The sequence below is a fragment of the Ixodes scapularis genome, unplaced genomic scaffold (genome assembly GCF_016920785.2).
Source record: "Ixodes scapularis isolate PalLabHiFi unplaced genomic scaffold, ASM1692078v2 PGA_scaffold1__304_contigs__length_218370807, whole genome shotgun sequence".
NCBI lineage: Eukaryota > Metazoa > Arthropoda > Arachnida > Ixodida > Ixodidae > Ixodes > Ixodes scapularis.
The window spans coordinates 76,834,679-76,857,515 of record NW_024609846.1 but is presented as its reverse complement, the minus strand read 5'-3'; the positions used below and the strand labels follow the sequence as shown (position 1 = coordinate 76,857,515).

General features: G+C 46.3%; 1 protein-coding gene across 1 annotated transcript in view; it reads right to left on the bottom strand.

Moving 5' to 3' along the window:
- Nucleotides 1–6,411: 6,411 nt before the first annotated feature.
- The window catches only part of LOC115327173, a 99,275-nt gene continuing 82,849 nt past the window's right edge, over nt 6,412–22,837 (bottom strand). The window contains exons 12-14 of the mRNA XM_029988126.4: nt 17,420–17,479; nt 13,706–13,813; nt 6,412–6,588 (exon numbers count right to left, since the gene is read on the bottom strand). Coding sequence (XP_029843986.3) covers nt 6,571–6,588; nt 13,706–13,813; nt 17,420–17,479 — 186 coding nt within the window. The 3' untranslated portion in view covers nt 6,412–6,570. The remainder of the gene's footprint in view (nt 6,589–13,705; nt 13,814–17,419; nt 17,480–22,837) is intronic.

Below are 22,837 nucleotides of genomic sequence, written 5' to 3'. Positions count from 1 at the left end.
GTTGTTTTTACAACGGCTCCCATCGACCATGGTCCCGGTTCTGGCAGCCGCGGAAGACATGTCGCTCGACAAGCTCGCTGAGCTTGCCGACCGCGTCGCCGACTACTCGCGGGCCGCTGGCATCAGCGCTGTCGCCAATAGAACGCCCACAACAACATCGGAAGATTCCAGTCTTTGTCGTCTTGAGGACCATGTCGAGACCATCAGTCGTCAGCTTGCCAAGCTCGCACCCTTGTCACGACGTCGTGAACAACGGTCACACTCCCGCCGAAGCCTGCGCTCCCACTCAAACTCAGTAGAGCGCTCCGCCTTCTCAAACAGCAGTCAAGTTGGCTCGGGCTCGGGCGTGTGTTGGTACCACCGTACCTTCGGCAACGATGCCCGAAAGTGCAGCCAACCCTGCTCTTCGGTGGGAAACTACGAGGACCGGGCACTGACGGCGGCAAGTGATACCAGTCGACAGGAAAGCCGCCTCTTTTATGTAGTTGACAAGGTGGCTGGCCATCGCTTCCTTGTCGACACAGGTGCCGAGGTCAGCGTTCTACCGGCCTCTGTTTGGGACCGACAACGCAATCAAAAGACCTCCCCGCTCCAAGCGATCAACAACTCACCTATCGCCACCTACGGTCAGCGGTCCCTCACAATCAACCTTGGACTGCGCCGCACATTCCGGTGGCTGTTCATCGTCGCCGACATCAAGCAGGCTATCCTGGGAGCGAACTTTCTCAAATTCTACAAACTGGCTGTCGACATTCATTCACGACGCCTCATCGACCTGACGACACACCTCTCCGTGAATGGCGTGCTCTCTACGACCATGGCAACAGGACTTAGAGCGTTTTCACCATCAACGGCCTATGAGAAAATTCTCGCGAATTTTCCGAACCTTACGAGGCCACACACAAGGGAGTCACCGGTGAAGCACACCATTACTCACCACATTGTCACCTCTGGCCCCCCTGTTTTCGCTCGTCCTCGACGGCTGTCTGGAGAACGCCTTGCCATTGCTCGTCGTGAGTTTGAGCATATGCTGGAACTTGGCATTGTTCGTCCATCATCGAGCAACTGGGCCTCCCCACTGCACATGGTCCCCAAGAGAGACCCAGGCGACTGGAGACCATGTGGCGATTACCGCGCCCTCAATGCCAACACCCAGCCTGACCGCTACCCGCTACCCCACATACAGGACTTCACAACGAATCTGGCTGGTTGCCAGATATTCTCTAAGATCGACTTGGTGAAGGCATACCACCAGATTCCGGTTGAGCCTGCCGACATACCAAAGACCGCCATCACCACACCATTTGGCCTCTTTGAGTATGTGAGGATGCCGTTCGGTTTGCGGAATGCCGCCCAAACATTTCAACGTACCATCAACGAGGTCACCCGAGGTCTAGACTTCGTCTTTGCTTACCTCGACGATCTCTTGGTCGCCAGCACGTCAGAGGCCGAGCATGAGGAGCACCTGCGCGCTCTTTTCACCCGCCTCGATGACTACGGGATGGTCATCAACCAGAACAAGTGCACCTTCGGCGTGACGACCATCGAATTTCTGGGGCATCAGGTAACACCTCAAGGCATCAAACCCTTAGATGCAAAAGTTACGGCCATTCGAGACTTTCCGCAGCCAACATCTCTGAAGAAACTGCGCGAATTTCTAGGTCTCCTAAATTTTCATCGCCGTTTCCTACCGAGTTGTGCGGAACTGATCAAGCCGTTGACGGATCTTCTCGCCACCAAGAAAGAACCCTCTGCGCCTCTTGAGTGGAACGAAGATGCAGCGTCTGCTTTTTCTTCAGCGAAAAAGGCGCTCGCTGACGCTGCAATGCTCATTCACCCCGTTCCAAACGCAGAGCTACGACTCGCCACCGACGCATCAAGCGTAGCGGTCGGTGCGGTTCTTCAGCAGAATGTCAATGGCTGGCAGCCTCTCGGATTTTTCTCCCACAAGCTCAAGAACCCAGAACAGAAGTACAGTACTTTCGCACGCGAACTTCTGGCTGTGTACCTTTCCATCAAACACTTTCGCCACTTCCTCGAAGGCCGGAGCTTCCATGTTCTTACAGATCATAAGCCCTTGACGTTCGCATTCCAACGAAACCACAGCGACCACACAGCACGTGACATCCGGCACCTCTGCTTTATATCAGAGTTTACCGTCGATATCCGCCATGTCAAAGGCCATGAAAACACTGCTGCGGACGCACTCTCCCGCGTCAGTGCTATTTCTTCAGCAGATCTGGTGAACTGGGAGGAGCTGGCAACTGCTCAAGCAAACGATCCCGAGCTGCAACGCTTGCGTGCCGCTCCTGGATCACTGAAGTTTGCTGACGTTCCTCTGCCCTTTTCTCCAACAACAGTTACCTGCGAGACGACAACTGGTGTGTCCCGACCATTCGTACCACCAGCATTTCGTCGCGCTCTTTTCAACAACCTGCACAACAAGAGCCACTCAGGAATCCGTGCTTCACAGAAATTAATAACTGCTCGTTTTTTCTGGTCCAGCATGAACGCGGATGTCCGTTGCTGGGCACGAACCTGCGTGCAGTGCCAACGCGTCAAGATCACGCGACACACAATCACCCCTATCTCACCCTTCCGACCACCGGACTCCAGGTTTGCACACGTCCACATCGACTTAGTGGGACCCTTTCCATCATCACAGGGAGCCCGCTATTTGCTGACATGCGTGGACAGATTCACGAGATGGCCCGAAGCATTCCCTGTCCCTGATATCACAGCGAAAACAGTCGCTACAGCCTTCGTCGACGGCTGGGTGTCCCGTTTCGGCTGCCCTGCTGTGGTCACTACTGACAGGGGACGGCGATTTCAGTCCGCTCTGTTTGCCGCCCACACCACCGTCCTAGGCATCAGACACATCCACACCACCTCTTACCATCCGTCGGCTAACGGCATGGTGGAACGGCTGCACCGCCAGTTGAAGGCAGCTCTTGCCACATACGAGCCGCGAGAACGTTGGGCCGACCACCTTCCTCTCGTTCTGCTGGGCCTTCGCTCGGCGCTTAAGGCAGATCTTGGCTGTTCTGCAGCCGAGTTGGTCTACGGCACGCCACTGCGCCTACCCGGCGAGTTCTTCTCTCCACCCTCATCTGAGTCAAGAGAAGACCCCAGTGGCTACATTGACGACCTTCGACAAACCTTTCGTCTTCTCCGTCCCGTTTTACCAGCTCAACGGAGCCATCGACACGTCTTCGTTAGCCAAGACCTCGAGACGTGCTCGCACGTTTTCTTACGTCGCGACCAGGTCCGTCGACCGTTGGAACCGGCCTACGACGGCCCGTTCAGAGTGCTGGATCGGCAAGCCAAGACCTTTACACTAGACGTAAACGGCCGTCGTGACGTAGTCACGACCGACCGTGTCAAGCCGGCCTACCTAGAAGCCATATCTCCTGCATCCTCTGCAACCGCCCCTGCCCCGTCAGCACCTTCGGCGCTTGCAACAAGAACCAAGCACATCACATGGACCCTTCCAGGGCCCACGGCTCCACAGGGGGGAGCCTTGTAGCGACACTCAAAGCCAGCCTACGCCATGAACGACGACGACGAGGTTCAGCTGCCTCTGCAGCGCGAGCGATTAAAACACTTCGAATCCAAACGCTGTCCGAGCTGGTTAGTTTCGTCCCAGCTCCCAACAAGCTCATATAATCGAGAAGTGGGTACAACTAACAATGACCAATTTTTGTGATAAATTTAATTTATTTTCTAGTACGCAATATGGTTTTCGACAACAAAAAAGTACTATTACACTTTTAGAAGATTTTTCTGACTGTGTTAATCAAGCACTAGACAATAACAAGATTGCCCTGGCACTTTTTATAGATCTATCGAAGGCTTTTGATACCATTGATCATTCTCTGTTACTTGAAAATCTTTACAGATTGGGCTTCAGGGGACAGTTTTATAACTTTTTTCAGAATTACTTTAACGACAGGCAACAAATGGTTAAAATTATGAATAATATAAGTAGTACAGTTAAAGTCGAATGTGGTGTACCACAAGGTAGCACTCTGGGACCAATTTTATTTAACGTTTACATAAATGATTTGGGTATTCTACCTCTACGATCTAAGCTATTTCAGTATGCTGACGATACGGTGCTAGTTTTACCTTATGAAAACTATGATGATGCTGTTTTAGTCTTCCAAAGAGATATAAATGAACTAATAGGTTGGTTTAACTCAAATGCCATTTCCGTTAATTTTGCCAAAACTAAGTTACTGTGTTTCCGAAATTCTCATAAACGTATTGATATGTCACCTAGAATTTTACTTCATTCGACACCGTGTAATAATTGTACTTGTAAACCTTTGCCATACGATAATTGTGTAAAATATCTAGGATTATACGTCGACGAACATTTATCATGGAATCAACATGTGGAATTTGTGACTAAAAGACTACGTGCCGTTTCAGCATATCTGTACAGAATAAGAAGCTTGTGCAGCGTAAAGATAAGACTACTGGTGTACAGGTCGTTAGCTGAATCAATTCTACGATATGGAATCACTTTATATGGTCACTGTTCTCCATACAAGACAAATGCAGTAAACAGAATTTTAAAACATATGGTTAAAAACATCACATACGGAACTACATACGGAACATTAGATATGGAAGATAAAGCAAAGAAGCTCCAAATTTTATTCTTTAAAAATTTTCATAGATACGTTACGTTTATAAATTATTTCTACGATGCAACGTTCAAGGTTCCAGTGGACAAGCCTAGGGACCTAAGGCGCTAAGAAAGGTTTATAATCCCCAGAATTTACACGCGATACGGAAAAAGATGCAGAGCTCACTTTATTCCCACCTTATTTAATGAGCTCACTGAGCCTTTAATGAAAATAAATTCGATAAAAGTACTAAAAAAAGAAATAAAAAACTGGTGCCTCTCATTACCTCCATAAACACTGCTTTACTCCCATCAGTGTATACTTGCCTCTTCATGATTTCGATAGTTGTGTTCATTTTGTTTTGTGCCGAATTGCGGCTTTGTTTTGTATTAATGTTGGTATCAATGGCCACATTGCACTCGTCCGATATATTTTTTTTTTATGATGATGTATTAATATGTATTTCGCTGGATTGTCTGGTCCTACGCACAAGCAGAATACTGCTTTTGTAGGCCAGCATTATTTGTATGTATTTGTAAAGGGAATAAAACACATTATTATTATTATTATTATTATTATAAAGTGGAGAGTCTGACTATGTTCTCAATTCCTTCAATGAGAGGAGATATAATCCTTTAGGAAGTATTCACTGGAAGCCATAGCTGTGTGCACGACTGCTGAGCGCGTGCTGATGGCTAGCTTCCAGGGTTCTTTTGCAACGTGCATTCCACACCGTGAAAACGGCCGGTTTTAGCAGCCTAATAATGGGGGCTCGTTCTGAGCATCCGCTCTAGACAGCACCCGCAAATATGGCGCCCATTGAATACTCCTTATAGACAATTGCAAGCATGGAGCCCCGACTACTGCCCCCTGTTTACAAGCACGTGCAGCGTGCGCATGCATGAACGTAGCTTTAAAGCGCGAAACACATGTACGACGAAACCTTCCGATCCGACGTGCGGACTACCGGAACGACCTTGGGAGAGAGGGTGTTCGTAGCATCGGAGAGCGTTGAAAACCCTCGCCTCCGACCGTCGTATTGCGCGGTCGGACGTCGGATCGGACGGTTTCGTCGTACATGTGTTTCGCGCTTACGCAATTGCGCGGACGTGCCCACACGAATACAAGCATGGCGGCGGCCTGTCGCCATGCTTGCTATCGTCTATAGACCGACACGCTGTTTACAAACAAGCCCGCGTTTGCCCAACACAAGGTGTGGGCACTGCGCGTGCGCAGAAACCGAATTCGTGTGAAGCATCTGCGCATGCGCAGTGCCGTCGACAGCGCCACCGCAGCTGCGTGACCTCAGGGCCGCGTGTGGGTCCACAAGGGGTATTCACGGGCCGCCATTTTGTTGGACGTTGTTCGCAGCGCACGCTCAGAACGATGCTTGAGGACATATGTTTCTGGCATTTCAGAAGAAGCGAACACCGCGCGAGCACAGCTTTGATCGGTGCTCAAGGTCTGCGGGCGCACGGGTATCCATAGCTTTGGCTGCACCGCCTGCGAAGAGTGCACAAGAATGCGCGTTCAGCATCCAGTCCACATAATCCGAATCGTTGTTCTTAGAAGACAATAAGTGGAAGCTAGTTCTGAGCATGCGCTGTAAACAACGTCCAACAATATGGCGTCCTGTGAATGCCCCCTATACTCAAGAGGTCATGTGAGCGTTTGACCCATCGTGGAAGGCCGATGACAGCGACGCTTTTGGTCGCGCATTTCGCCAACAATTTGTGTAAGTACTGAGGAGCCGGTTCACGGAGGTTGTGGAGTTCGTTTATTGCAACCTGCGAAGCCTTCACCGCGGCACTGAGAAAGGTGGAAGCGCATTCAGTAGTTCCTTCGGGTACTGTGCCACAGATAGCACAACTTGCGCGTGGGTTTGAACATCTTCTCTCCTTTTGTGCAGTGGTGTTCCTGGAAGTACTTGTCGTTCCTAACCGCCTCGTTGATTCTGAAAGAAAAAAAAGGTGACGAAACCTAATGGCAGAAAACTTCTGATATCTGAAAGCTCGAAGGGTCGAATACATGTATGTGCGTAAAAGGAGCACGAACTTAATTTTTACTTCGTTAAACAGTTCGCCGACGTAAAGCATTGAACTGCTATCGGTTTATTCTACAGGCACCAGTTTTTTTCTTTAAGAAACTAAATTTTTAAAGGGTTCAAATTTACTTTTTCTTTTTTTTGTGAAAAGGCCAGTAGCGTGTAAGTGGTGCATTTCTAACTCTCCCTATAATGAAGACAATGGAGCGCCCACAGATGTGGTCTTCATTTCGCGTTCGCCGTTGTCGGATTGCGCTTTCTATGCGCTTTGCGAGCATCGAGGGTTGATACATCATCATCATGTGGCACTAAATTTCAATTATTCCAAACTTTTCTTTTTCTTTATTACAATTTAAGGTTGAATTACTTGTAAGCGATTTGGCGAGCGAGACCAGGCGACGGGCGGCGAGATTTGCCGCCACCCGTCGCTGCCGCCCGTCCCGTTGCTCGTTTCTATACTTCATTTCAGCTTCGTTTCGAGCGCGGCCGATGTTATGAGCCAAAGGGCCAATCAGAGAGCGCAAAAAGCGCAGCGTCATGGCGTGCTCTGCTCTTGATAGGACTAGCCGGCGGAGGAGCGCGCACAGAGACACGGCGAATACCGGCTGGTTCTATCAACTGCAGAGAGCACGCCATGGCGTTTTGCTTTCTGCGCTGTTTGATTGACCTTTCTGCTCGTAACATCGGCCGCGCTCGGACCGAAGCTGAAACGAAGTATAGATATCCAGAAAATATTGCCCGTTTTCACGCGTCGCCCATAAGTGGCTCGGGTGAGAACCAATGGAACGAAACGTTTTGTGACGTCACTATCACGGCACACGCACGTGCGACACTTCTCGCTGTTTTTTTATTGCGACGTGCGTCGCTTGCGTGAGTTTCAACCAACCGAGCGACAGCGGGCCCTGTCGCGTCGCTTGGAGTAATCGCTCACACGTGGTTCTTACTTTAGACCGCAGTAGCGACAACGGCTTAGCGAATAAAACAGGTTCGGTTCCCAATTATTCGAGTTCACGATACACAGCCGTCGTGTGGGCTCGTAAAACACTTAAAAGCTCAAAAACGACAAATCATGTTTTCACTTAAATGGCTATAGCCGCACTCCGGAGCCAAACTAAATGTGTGAGTACTCAGACTGTGCGGGCAAGTCCACATTTTTTGATGATGGATAACACTTTCAATAAACTTGCAACGCAATAAAAAAAAAAAAAAGAAGAAAAACGACAACTAATAGTTATTTGCGGTACTGGACACTGGAGTTACGTCACTAGAAGTGACGAAACTCCTTGGGCAGAGATGGATCGACCGAACTCTCACCGTTTGCTTCCGTATTATGGTGGTATAAAACGACACGCCTCTAAACAAAAGAAAAACATAAAAAAACTGCGTTTTTTGTATTGTTAATTTTAATAAACCAGAAATTAAGTCTTTCAGTTCGGTATAAATTATAATCTCGACGGTTTGCTCGATTTAGTCAGACCTCGAAAAAGTCAGACTTTGGGATTTTGTCTTCGATGGGAAGCCTCGCTTTCGCACAAATAGAAAGTCCCATCTCGTGCCGGCGTCCACGAAAGAAAAGCTTAGTAATCTTATGTTCGTTAAGTCACGCTGGATGTAGAATAACGGATGAGCAAATGATTCATTCCTGAAAGAACGTCCTTGTGGGCTTGGGTATAGACAATTGCAAGAAGGGCCACTGTCCGCCGCCATGTCTCTGCTCGTGCGGACAAAAGCAGGTGCAATTTCCAGGTGCACGGGCTTGCACTAGTGATGCAGAACTATCGATAAATTGACTATCGATACCATCGATAGTTTTTCCAAAACTATCGATAGTGTCGCAGAACTATCGATAGTCCACTATCGAAAGTATTATCGATCGTTTTTCGATAGTCAACTATCGATAATACTATTTTAATTTTTCTGATAGTCGATAGCTTTTTACTATCGATAGTCAGATTTCTGGCGACTATCGATACTATTAATAGTACTAGCGATAGTTTTGCATCACTATAGTCCGTTGCAACTCAAGAAGGTAGGGCGAGGGTAAGAAGGGCCGGGGAGGAGGAAGGAGACAGAAAGCTATTGAGAGGAGATTTTCCCATTTCTTCTCCAGCATTCCGTCTGCTTCCTCCTCCCCGGTCCTTCTTACCCTCGTCCTACCTTCTTGAGTTGCTGCGGACTATAGCGAACACAGTTGCCGCGCCGTCGCTCGCCTCCCTTTCTCCTCTACTCGCCCAAACTCCTGTCTTCGTCATCACTGAAAGCTGAACCAAAGTTGGGATGGTAAGTGGCTGGGATAGTTCGTGTCATATTTGAAAAACAAAAATAAAGCGATAAAAATAGAAGAGGGAACGACGCAAACTACTAGTGTCCCAAAACTATCGATAGTCAATCGTCGACAGTACGATCAATAGGTTTGCGATAGTCGACTATCGATAGTTTTCCGATAGGCGATTAACAATAGTTTTCCGATAGTCGACGGTTGATAGTTTTCCGATAGTCGATTAACGATAGTTTTCCGATGGCCGACTACTGATAGTACTATCCAAAGCTTTTCAACAGTCAACTATCGATAGTACTATCGATAGCTTTTCGATAGTACTATCGATAGTTTTTCGATAGTACTATCAATAGTTTTTCGTCAGTCGACTATCGATCGTACTATCCATAGTTTTTCGATAGTCGACTATCGATAGTTTTTTGATAGTTGACTATCGATAGTACTATCGATAGTTTTTTTTACTATCGACAGTCAGATTTTTGGCGACTATCGATACTATCGATAGTATTGTCGATAGTTTTGCACCACTAGCTTGCACTCATGGGACACCAGTCGGGGTGCCATGCTTGCAATTGTCTATACACCTTTTCATAAAAGCGTATGAGGGCGCGTTCATTGCTGTGTTTGTGTACGCACGCGCACTTTCTGGCTGGACTGTGATTTGGCACGTATGGACTGATTTTTGTAAACAGGGGTTTCCCACGGAATTGAAATTACGGGGGGGGGGGGGGGGGGGGGGGGGGCATTGAGAGTAGAGAAGTCGTTGCGAATTAGGGGGTGGCTTCAGAAAAACAAGAGGGGGCCGGGGGGTGCACCCCCCCCCCCCTCCCCCCCTAGGGGGTGCGTAGGGAAATATTACTGTTTGTAAACAAGCAGTGTGCGCGGCTGCTGAGCGCGTGCTGACGGCGAGCTTCCGCAGTTAATTTGCAAAGTACATTCCGCACTATCAAGATTGCCGGTCTTTGCAGGCTATTGATGTAGGGCTCGTTCTGAGCATGTGCTCGAAATATCGCCCTCAAATATGGCGTCCTGTAATACCTCCTATGGTGGTGCGGGCAAACGCGCTTGTTTAAATCACTCGAATTCGCGTGCAGCAGACTTCGCGACCAATTCACTGTAGGTGGCGCCACTCGTTTTCTAATATGGCGGTTATAGTGAGGGTCGGAACAGCGTGCCGGTATACCAGTTGCTGACCCTGTCTAGTGTGCTGGCTTCACTGAGCAACAGAAATGATTCCCGCTTATACGAGGACGGTAGAGCATTATAAGCGCAGCTCACCTCTTTATCCTGAAAAACAAAACGGTGTTTAGCGTAATATTTACGCCAGGAGGCACGTTTAAATTCCGGAACGAAACCGAAACTAACCTCGCTATAGGTTTTAATTTCGGATTCTTTCGAATCTCAAGACGCGTCTCACAACGTAATACTTGAGCTAAAGAAGTTGTTCACAAAATCTTTATCTTGTGACATACGTGTCCAATCCAGTCTTTTATGCGCTTTAGAAGTATCGTAGAAAATTATGTTTGTTGAAAAATCAAGTGCTGATATTTATCTGTTCTTGCGGCCTTTTCTCGCTCAGATAACTGTCATGTGAAATAATAAACTCAGGGCCTTTTAATGAGTTTTTAGGTGTATAGAGGATTAATTCCTTTAACATTATGCCTAGCCCAAGAATAACACAATCAATCAAAATTTTACAAAATATCCTCAGGGGTGATGAGCTCAGAATATGTTCGCAAAACGTAATAAATTAAGAAACGTGGTTCTCACTACAAAAACCCACAGACGGAATCCAAGCTAGACATCAGAAGTGTGTATGCTTTTTAAAGCAACGCCATACCGGACTATATATTACATACCGTGTTTGACTGTTTGTCTATCTTGATAATGATGTCGGTTTTTTATATGTTAAAAAGAGAACAAAATAAGACCTTTCTGGAAAGATTATTGCGGTAAATGGGCGTAATTTTGTAGTCGTGGCGTTTATCGGGGGCCTACATCGCCGCAATTTGTATTAATAATAATAGTAATATTAATACAATCAAGATATTTTAATACTGAGTTTTTCAAGCTCTAATATAATTTGTTGCTTATGATCTAATTTGAAAGGCGCGAACAAGTATGGCAGTCAAAAGTGTACAAATTATCATCACTGGTGCCAATTGCCGCATTTTTAATTTACAAATTATAAAATAAGAATGGTCTAAATTCAATGAAAATATTCTAGCCAATCTGAGAAATCCCTGTAAAATTGCATTAGTTGTGGGTACAGCAGATTGTGCTATCAAAGTCGCGACTTTTGACAATTAATCGGCAGAGCTTCCAATGTCGCCGCCAAACCTTCCAAACCAAATGCCTCCCCCCCCCCCCCCCCTTTTCCTTTAATATTTTTTTTTTTTAAATTTTTACAGAATTTTTAGGTTCTCTCATTTTTACGCGTCGTCATTTTGCCATTTTCAGCCTACCCACTTGCGCGCCTCTTCACTGCAGCGCGTTTTTCGTTGGCGTTGGAAACTGGTGAAACGGTAGGGAGCTTTTGTATTGCGTATACGAGCGAACGCAGTGTCCACGCTAGCGTTGCCTGTTCCACAGCGCGCGTTCGCGGAGCCCAAAACTGCGCTTTTGTATTGGTGTATGGCGACGATGCGCATGGGCGGCGCGGAGCACTCAACTCTAAGACAAATGCGCAGCACTTGCGTTTGCTTCTATACGCAATACTAAAACTCTCTAGTAACGTACAATCTTATAACGGCTGCGGCGCTTCATTGGGTCAGTGAAGAGTGTTGTTTGCATTCGGAAATCATATTTCGAGAGCCATGATCGCGAGTAGTTTCGCCGTGCCCGCTGAGCAGGAGAACCGGGGGACCCTCACTAGAGCGCTTTCCGTTTCCGCCGCGGGAGGGCGAGCGGGAGGCGCGGTAGAATGAATGAGTTAGGCCTTGTAAAAGATGTGCTTTTGCTATTTGTATTTTTCAACAGGAATACGTTCTAGAACCGCCCCGATACATTTTACTAGAGAAATATATTGAACACCCTTTATCGACTTAATCGCAGTGTTCTGTTAGGCTGAATTATTTGGTTTCGTTTGTGATGGACGTAGGTCACTCGTACAATGCCTTAAATTTTCGAAATTCAATATTTACTTAATTTATAGATACACATATACAATGAATATTAAAGTTTGTAAAAAAAAGAAAAAAAAAGACGACTATTCTCCTGTGCTTAAAATCGTATTCCTCTAAACAAAACAATATAAATCACTATTTTATGAAAAGACAGTGAGTGTGCAGTGGAACTGGTGATAGTTACTAATCATGATGTTTAAAACCCGAAACTGTGGTGAGGGAAAAATAGGAAGCATTGAAGTCGAAGAAAAAAGGCACAGGAGACGACGTCTTATATTCTTACCTGTTTAAGATATCAGTGATACGCAAGAATCTATACTTGTAGACCGATGCACTTCATTGTTTTCTTTGGTTACATATTTAATGTTCTTATCATTCACAAAATCTGGTGTGCGTCATGTCAGAAAGCCGCCTATAGATTGAAGAAAGGGGCCATCTCAAACCAAGGGGAGGGTTTGCAATTTAATGGCGGACGCCTCCTGCGGAGACCGATCGCAAGTGCGCATGCGCTGCTTTTTGCCGTGGCGAGGAGGAAAGCAGGTGAAAAGGCGGAGGCGTTCGCGGACGATCGACGCGTCCGTCAGTCCCTCGCAGCTCCTCATTGCAAACGCGGCCCAGAAACCACGTGACCCCGATCAAGCAGTTGACTCTCAAGGTCATGCTGCGTAGGATGTCGCGATCCTGGCGGTTGGTGCTAGAAGTCCCGGAAGGAAGCGCGAGCGAACGCAGGTGTCGCTGTCGTCGCGTCGTCCCAACTCCTGGCTGCTGGAGCTTCCGTCGGCTGTCAAGATATAGAGAGCGACCTGCCGCAGAACAGGCGTCTGACACATATCAAACGCCGCTGCTGTGACGCCGCCAGGCGGAAATCGGGAGACAGTTTTTTTTTTTTGGACGCGCTAAACACACCAGTCGCAGATGCCTTCCAGTCACCATAACTGTAACTAAGCAAAGTTACGCAGCCTGTAATCAATCTCTACTCGGCGAGACACACACGTTCAACGGCTGCGGAGCAAGATGTTTGGTGGGCTATACTTACAACTCTTTTTGGTGTTTCTTGTCAGCACACATTGTCTGCGAGAACAGCGTTGGTGTGAGCTCGAGATATCAGGCATTGGTGGAAATTGGCGCATGAGATACGCCTATAACACTTCGAGCACAAAAGAAAAAAATGTAACTCGCAGTTTGACCGTTACAAAGGGTCCTCTGGTGTCTCCTTTTCGATCGAGCGCTGGCTTGCGCCACTTTGCCAAATGTGATTCCTGATAGCACTATGTGCATTTAGACGTAGCGTCGTACTAGACACGGGGCAAATTTAGAGCAATCTTATATATATCAACTTGCAAAATCACACGTTTAGATCGACTCCCGGACCCTTTCTAAAAATTCTGGCTGAATCCGCTTTTTTTTCTTTTTAACCGTAAACACAAACCTTCTTTTACAAAAAATTTGTCATGACCGGTGAACATGTCAAAAAGGACATGCCGAATCAGTCCTCCAGGCGCAGTGACTTTTGTCATTTTCGTGTGACGCGCTCTGCCGGGTCCACCTTGGCACTAGATTTACCACGAGGGCCTGCGTCGTTTGACAAAATAAAGTATCGGAAAGACAGGTCTATAAGTCTCACCTGCACTACCGAGAAAAAGTAGAGATCAGCCATGCTGAATTCCGGGAACTTGTCTACTCGATACTCTGGCTTGGGGTAGGCGCGTTCAAGAGCCATGGTCCTAAAAAACTGAGCAGGCACAACAGTTAGAGGAATTGCGAAAATTCATTAGAAAATTTCCATGCTTTATCTCACATGTTCTGCGATGCGCTGTTGCGGAAACTGAGCGAGTAGGATTGTTTTTTTATTTCTGTTTTTCTTGTCCGTCAGTGCTTATGCATAATTAAAAAAGCACAAAGCACTCCTATAGGGAGTATTCACTGGCGGCCATAGCTGTGTGCGCGACTGCAGAGCGCGTGCTGACGGCGACCTTCCGCAGTTCTTGTGAAACGAGCATTCTACACTATCAAGGTTGCCGGTCTTAGCAGCCCATTAATGCGAGCTCGTTTTGAGCACGCGCTCTAAGAATAGCGTCCTCAAATATGGTGTCCACTGAAAACCCTCTATAATTCCGTTTCATTCTTGGTGCTGACGCGAGCGTCTGGCTTTATCTCACGTTTAATTCGCGCACGCTGTCGCTCAAATGATAAGCTGCGGTGACGCTGCTATTGGCAAGGCAATGCTAGTGGCAAAGCATAATGTGCAGCACTTGACGCGAATCTGGTTCCCGCGCAGGCACAATGCCTCGGGTAGGAATTGCGCATTTGCCCACACCTCGTGTGGGCTTGTTTGGAAATAGCGTGTTGCCCTATAAAGCAGAGTGGAAAAAGAAAGCATATTTTTTGATAACTAAATTACATTTATTTGATTTTCATAAAATTTATTTGACTTGCTTAAATCAGACATAAATAAAATAAAATTCATTTAGATCAGTATATAGACCTAAATAAGTGCAGCTACAAAAATAATGATTCTCTGCCACTAGAGGCGTTTTTCAAAATGGCAGATCAATCGATCAATCTGTCCGATCACTGATAACGATGCAGAAGGAAGAATTACTATAAAGTCTACTTTGCTTAACAACTTGTTATTGCCGTAACCCTCGCCATACTAAAACAAGAAAAATCTGTGTTTTTTTTAGTTAGTTCAAATAATTTTTATTTTTTGTTGAAGTTTCAACTTTATTGGAATAGGAAGTTACTGTTCTAGTGTACGTTCCTGTCTTTTGCGTTCTGATTTTGTAGTAATATACGTTACGTAGCTGGCGAACGAGGTGGAAGGTATAAATCAAGCGCAACGCTCCGATCTGCTTAGAAGAGCGCGTCTTGCTGCTCGTGTTACGCCTTATAAAAATCTTTCTTGCTTGACGATTATTTGATTCAAAAGCAAAACAATTGCATATCGAAAACATCAAATGATACACGAACGGTAAATCGAAAGTATTTTGGGCAATATTTTTAAAGGGAAGGGTTCGATTTAAATCACCACGGTAAAACTGGTCTGATTCACATCAGAGCAATTTTTTTTCTCCCTCCTGTTACAAAGTCAAGCGCATGCGCTAAGTTTCATAATGTATTAAAAGTCCGTTTCCTTTTTTTTTCTTTTTTTTTTTTACAAATATATGGTTTAGATTTTAATATTGAATGTTTTCAATAATTCGAATTGCAACATTGTGCATAAAGTTCACAACTCAAAAGGTTTATTCAGGCACGTTAGTTGTGCAGCCGACCGATTGTGACGCAATTGTCCCCAATCTAATGTCCGCCGAACCCCGAGAAGCAGACAGGGAAGAAAACACGATAACGGGAGTTAACTTTCCCCTCTCGTGGTCGTTGGGGGAGACGGTGTTCTTTTTTGTGGATCGCCGCATGCAGATGGGATGACGGCAACCCGGATAGCGCCTTTGGCCGACGGAGATCTCATGATACAGAGACCGAGCAAGGACATTCGGGATGATGGGGCTCCAGTAAAAAATAGTACGAATTATAAGTAATGTTCCATATGATCACCCTAGCAGATCTCTTTTCGAAAGTTTGAATGTATTGCATGTGTATAGTTTATATAAATACCGTTTATGACTGAGTTACAGGTCAAAAGTCATGAAGAATATATGTCATCTTGTCAAGCTAGCGTCTCTGACGAGGAGATTGCCAATATATTCAACTCGGTAACTTAGAAAACTGGAAAGTGCCAAACTGCAGAACAACTTACGGTGAGCAGATGTTATCAAATGTATTACCCCACCTACTTAATTACCTGAACGCTCAAAATATAAAACACCTAACATCAACACCGAAAGAAATCCGATTTTTTTTAAGCGTGTGATTTGATGACTTCGATCGATCAATGTTCTAGTGTCCTGACGTATGGATAGCCATTATGTCTGCTCGGCTTAAGCTTATAAGTTATCATAATTTATATAACAGTGCTTAGTATACTCTCTATATCTCTGAATATGTGTGCTTTTGTTCTGGTAATCATAACTTTTTATTGAATTGTTAGAGTTGAATTCGCTCCATTCTGCAATGTCATATTTTGAATTGTCGGTCTGATACATGTCGCTATTTTTGTTAACTGAGCTTTACATCTTTCGTTTTATTTCACATATTGTATTCAAACTGTGTTACAACAAATAGTATGAGCCGCTCTATCCTCTCCCGTGTGTCGCCAAGTATCCCATCAATGGATTAGACCCATTGCAACACAAGTACATCAAGCAATATTGATGGCTGTCATTTCTTGGGCAAAAAACCCATGATTGGATCCGATTCATCGCCAAACGCCGACGCAGCGCTCGTTTTTGACACGGTATGAACCGACACAAAACACGCATCCAAGAGGTCCTTAAACCTAACAGCGGGTATCAAATCTGTTCTTCACATCTGTGTCGTCTTTTTTTTTTTATATCCCATTTCTTATAGACATGATCCGACCAGAAAAAAACAAAAAAACAAAACAAAACAAAAAAGAACAGACCTGAGCGCTAGGACTTTTACTAGACATTCGTGGGCCACCCGTTTCTCTGGCACTGGCTTCTACGTATACGATGTGTAAAGTACTGGTTGAAGGTTTCCGGCACTATATACTTCGTTTCAGCCTCGGTCCGAGCGCGGCCGATGTTATGAGCCGAAGGGCCAATCAAACAGCGAAAAAGGCACAACGTCACGGCGGGCTCTCCGCAGTTGATAGGACCAGCCGGTATTCGCCGTCTCTCTGTGCGCGCCCTCCGCCGGCTAGTCCTATCAAGCGCAGAGAGCACACCACGACGCTGCGCTTTTTGCGCTGTTTGATTGGCCCTTCGGCTCATAACATCGGCCGCGCTCGGACCGAAGCTGGAACGAAGTATATGTAGTACTCGAATAGCTGCTGAATTAACGCGACATGAAATCTTGTTCCCTTCGATTCTTCTTTCAGCACCCGAAGTTGCCTTTCTGCTTTTGAGATACCTTTGGTCACTGACCGTTTAGTAAGCAAATTTGTAAAACAAGAAACAACATGTGTAGCGTGTGCATCTTTGAAGATGTGGCGTAGGATGCCTCTTTATTCGGGTTTAAACAGCAAAATAGTACTTAGAAATTAACATATATCAGTGTTTCAATAAAGAAATAATTGAACTGCTGATTAAATATTACAATATGATTTGAGCCGGAAGTACTGCAATAAAAACTGTCGCGGGCATTGATTGGGGGCAGATATTAGCCAGATCGGCTACGGATCCAGATGCGTTAGGCAGTTTTTATAGTGATTAAAAAGTTAGTTAAAATGATTGATCGTTACTGCTGATGGAGTACTCACCCTGAAACCAGGAGTGAAGGCGTTCGTCATCATCACCGCTTTCCGGGCGTTGCTCATGTTCTGGTGAATGAAAACAGAATCGAAAACTCGAACCGCTCCGTTATTGGAATTACCGATTCACCCGTATTTTGACTCACAATTAATATAGCCTGCGGTAAATGATCCTAGAGGGAGAACCTTTATTGCGCCATAACACACACTGCACTTGCCGTGCAACCGTTCGTGAAAACTAGTATATGCGCCGAGAAAGTGAGGGAGTGGGAGACGAGAGCACGCGGTGGAGCGATTAGGGGGTAGACCTAAAGCTAGCTGCCGTTGTCTTCACTGCACTCGTCGGACGCCTTCGAATGCGAGAACCAATCGTCGGACGCCGACTTTCCTCGTTCTCACGCGCTTGACAAGTTCAGTGGAGATAAAAGCGGGTAGCTTCAGGTCTGGTCAGGCGAAACAAGAACGTGTGACTATCAGTCCCCCCTTTTTTTTTTTAGCACTTTTCAGCTGCGTGGAGACGTCAAAACGGTGTTTTTACGCGTGCCAGAAGGGACGACATTCAAGATGACTGCGCCATTGTAGAAAAGGTGTATTCTCCGTTCATCCCTAAGCTGAAACTGCGGTGGAAGCTACGTCCTCGTTGGACCAATCACACGCCTCTCTTTCTCCACGTCATCACGTACACGCCCATACCCACGCGCAAAGAGTTGGGTCAGGTGATAAGAGGGAGGCTGCTGATTGGTCCGGCGGGCACGTAGCTCCCACCTCAGTCTCCTAAGCTTATGGGTGAACAGAGTATAGAAGAAGCCGTTACAACCCCAGTTGTCACAAGTCAACTGGTCATAGGTGATACTCGAGTGGGCCGGTTCCCATAGCACTCCACGAGGTATAAGACACTGTCTTTTACTATGTCATTCAACGCTACAAATAGTTGCTGCGTGATAGTAGTGATTGCTAAGTATAACACTTTGCAGGTTATTTCTAAATGTATTAAAATTAGGCCGATGCTCGGATCTTTGTTTCCATGTTCTTGCGTATGTGGAAAGTGAGATGTGAACCGGGGGTTACTTGGTGTTCAGCATTTTCACAGGTCACATCGTTGAGGCAGACTGTTCAAACGATTGGTAAAACAACTCAATCAGGTCAATGCGTATGCAAACTGATGATTAAAAATGACTTACTACTGAAATGATATTACCAAACTGGTTCGGAACTGGCTAAAACGGCGGACAAACTGGATTAGGGGTATATAAACTGAAGTGGGAAAATCAAGCGACACTAGAAAGTAAAGTAGTAAGTCGTGCACGGTACATATTTAGTGCCATGGCCAGGTGGAATCAAATAAATTATGTGTGACCGCAGAAATCCCGGTACGAGCGCGACCGGTGCTTCCCAGATATATAACCTCAGAAACCAAAGAGGTCTGGAAGGGTCATACGCGCATGTGAGTAACTGTGTTCTGCGTGTGCATACGCATGAACAGCGGAAAGTTAGACAGCCCCAATGGGCTTCTCATGTCTCAGCTCGAAAAGCCCGGCTGTGCTTCTTTTATGTTCGTGATATTAGCGTACTTAACGTATTGCCAAAAGTGGCCATAGACCCTAAAGCAACTGCCCTAACGAGTTAGCAACATCGCCGTGGAAACGGAACAATTCTTTTAAGCTGTTCATCCTTTAAGCTGCTCATGGTAAGCACGCAGATGGGACGGAGTGCGCGGTCGTGAGGAGTCTACTCACCGAGCTCGAAACGCATCGGGCTCATTCGCGCGTTCAGATGACGAGAGCAGGAGGGCCGCCTCCCGAGATTTCTGCGTTATGGCGGTTGTACGCCAAGGCTTTCCAACTTCGCAGGCGTCGAAAAGCACAATGTCGGGATGCGATACGTTGCATTCCGAGAGGTCAAACTTTGACCGGTGTGCGCATTTGAACGGTGAGCCTGTCGCGGAGTTAACTGACTATATAGTCACCAACAAGGTGAGAAAGGCAGGAAGGAGCTGCAGTTGTCTCGCCGCCAGCGCGGGCTCCTCATCTTCAACAACAAGTTCGGCATCTCGTGTACTTCGAGCGCGAGCGCGCAACCAAAGCGCGACGGAAGGCATGAAGCGCATGCTGGAGGCCGGCCGTTCGAACGACAAGCCCTGTCGTTCTCATTCTGTCAGTAATTCTACATACACATCGTACAGCACTGCATGCAACTACGGTAAAAAAAAAAATTAAGTGAACTCACGATGATTTGGTTCCAATTATTACGTAATAATGGCTTTCATACCAAGATCTTACGAGTGAAGCCATGTTGGCATACAAAACAAAAGGTATTACGTGAAACGAAAATATAACTGTAACATATGTTCGTAGGTATTTAACATATGATGAATAGTATCTATAAATAATATTCACACGCCCGTCTTTTTGATTGACTCCGCTATATATTTTTTCCGTATTGTTCATTCTGTGGAGTTATCGGGAAGCAGCCATTGAGGAAAGCAATGCGTTTCGCAATACGTTTGAACTCGCGTACATTTTATCTGGCATAGTGACGGCCTTGCTACTGACCTTCGTCAGGATAGTTTATACGCACCATCGATTTTTCGTTTCGCCAAGAGCAAGTAGATATGACCACCATCATGGTGTGATGACCACACAATGCAAGCCACGTTTATCTGTCGTGCTCGAGCTGCGTCGAAGGACACTCGGCGTCGCGCTCGTGCCCAATCGCTGAGAATGCGCCATCTGAGAGTGATGACGTTCCACGGGAAAGGAGGGACAGTTAACAGACCTCGGCGTACCTCTATAGGAGGTATTCACAAATGCTTTACTAGGGGAAATACATTCCACCCCTCAAAAATACAATAGCCTCGGCGCGGACAGGTTTTCTGAGCTTGGCGAGAGTCATCTATCGATGGGGAGGTCTCGGCTACCAGGCGGTAAATGATGATGATGATCATGGGCGTACCAACCGGGGGGGCAAGGGGGGCACTTGCCCCCCCAGTTTTCAGAGCGGGGGGGCAAGGCATGTGTTTTGCCCCCCCCTGAAACAGCCGCCACTGGGCAGGGCAAACACTGGCCGGCGGCGCCCGAGGACTGGCAGGCGATAGAAACCCGAGGATTGGCAGGCGAAACACTGGCAGGCGATACAAACCCTAGCAACGGCGCTCACGCCGGATTGGCAGGTTTGTGGAGATAGGCGCTGCCGCCGTCAACATATGCAGTGGTTACAATGCGAGTTTCCGAAGCGGTAGCGTAACTTAGTTGTAAGATGTCTACCTCATACGTAGCAGACCACGGTTCTATCTACGCTTTGGACTTCTATTTTTTTTTTTTTTCGTCGAACATTTTGTATTGTGGAGGCATTTGGCGATATTTACATTTTTTTTTTTTTTTTACAATTAGCGTTGAAAGAAAAACGAATGTTGTGGACGCGCTGAACTAAATTGTATGGGACTCTCTTTACGGATGTGGATTGGGGATATTGGGGCTTGGGTTGCCGGCTGCAAAGCGGCGTGTACGGGGGTATAAGGGGGGAGGGGGTTAACGCTCGTTGAGTGATATACGCGCCGTCCGAATTCGATATTTAAGTTTCCGCACGTTGCCGAACGGCCAATCCGGCGTGAGCGTCGGTGCTAGAGGGCCTATCACCTGCGCCGTAAAAGTTGGTGATGGACCGAATCTGCCGAACTTCAGATGCGGCAAATTTCCGCAGATGCCGAAATTTAGAAGGTAAGTTCGACAAAGATTCGATAAAAATTCGGCAAATGTCTGCGCACGCGCACGAACGCGACGGGGCCATGGATCGCAAATGGACGCCGCGCAGTTGCGCGGTTACCATCGCTTTAGTACAACCAGCGGTTACGGCGAGGTCTGGAGTAGGCGGCACGGTAACTGGGCGTTCGTGAGCTTTTGCGAGTGTGGTTCTCCTCAATATTTTCTGCCTCAAGAACAGACGTCGACCAGTAATTTACGCGGCTCACTGCGAAAGTGACAGGCGGTGCATTCTGGATAACGTGATTTTCATTTGATCTTTCCATTCATGAAACGAGGTAGTTGAAGCATTGACTGACAACTGGACAATTACGCTCAGTGCCCGCAGCCCACTGCCGTCAAACGGGAGAGTCACGAAGCTTGCCAGAATTAGGGCTGGGAAGTCGATCCAGTAACCTATCGATTAATCTACTAATGATTTAATCGTGATTAATTTTTAACCGGTTAATCGGTAAAATTTTGACGAAACTAAAACGGTTGAAAGTCAGTGCTATCACCACGCTGAGAGGACGAGTACATCTGTATGAAGAGCCAACTTTAGGCTAAATTTTAGCCCAAAGTAAGCTGTAGGGGCGAGATTAGTAACCTCAGACAATTGGATTAGCTTACACGTGTCCCGTCTAGTTCAACGCCGTTTGAGTGTCTGTTTAGCGCAGCGGAGGCAATTGTGAACAATCAAGGAAGGTCGCTCTTGCCGGAGAATATCAACGAACCTCTTTTCCTCGTGCAGATAAAGTAATGACCTGTGAGCGTGAGTGTCTTTGAACTGTTCTGAATTACACATGGAGGCCGATTCGAAATCCAGATGGTATATTCCGCCGTTTGTCACAAATTCAACGAAATCAAAAACCAATTTTCTTTTTTTTTTATATACTTCGTATGAGAATGAACGAGGCCGATTAGTTGATTAATTAATCCATTGAAAGGTCGCGATTAATCGGGTTAAACGTTTTAATCGACGCCCAGCCCTATCCAGAATGTATGGGATGCAGCTGGCATCCTCGTCATAATGGGATACATGTTTTCCCCCTTCTTTTTTCTTTTTACGCACTTTCTGTAGTGCGTATATTCTGTACATTTATTTGTCTGTTTGTTTTTTCACATGTGGTGGCGGGCTGGCAGGCGCTCTGAGTAAGGGTTTTCAGCTATCTGCCTAGCCCCGCACACCACCACATGGGCCCCTCCCCCTATGTGCAAATAAAATTATTATTTTTATTATAAAAATCCTATTTTCGGCTTACAAGTAGTTTGTGCCAAAACAGAATAATATTGCGTTTTAGTTCGCATTATTTCGCGATTTTCATGTATCTGCATAAAACTAAACACAGAACTTTCATGCTCGACGTTGGATATCCGATATTCCTAACTCTCCCCATCTTCTTGAACGTCCGTGTGTGTCCTAACACCAGAAACCGGAATTTGAAAGGCTAAAAACGGCACGTTGCGAATATGGAACGCGCACTTTCTTGCCAAGCTGACGTCAAGTGGCTCAGATCGAAAAACATGCATATTTACAATATTGCTATCTCTTCAGGTGAAGGCTCAGCAACCGTTGCAATCGTATTCGCGCACGAAACGGCGACTTCCAGAGAAAGTAAGAACGTAGTGATTGCTTTTATGTTAAAAATGTAAACACGCATCCAGGCCTGCGCTGATGAAGTCTTAAAAT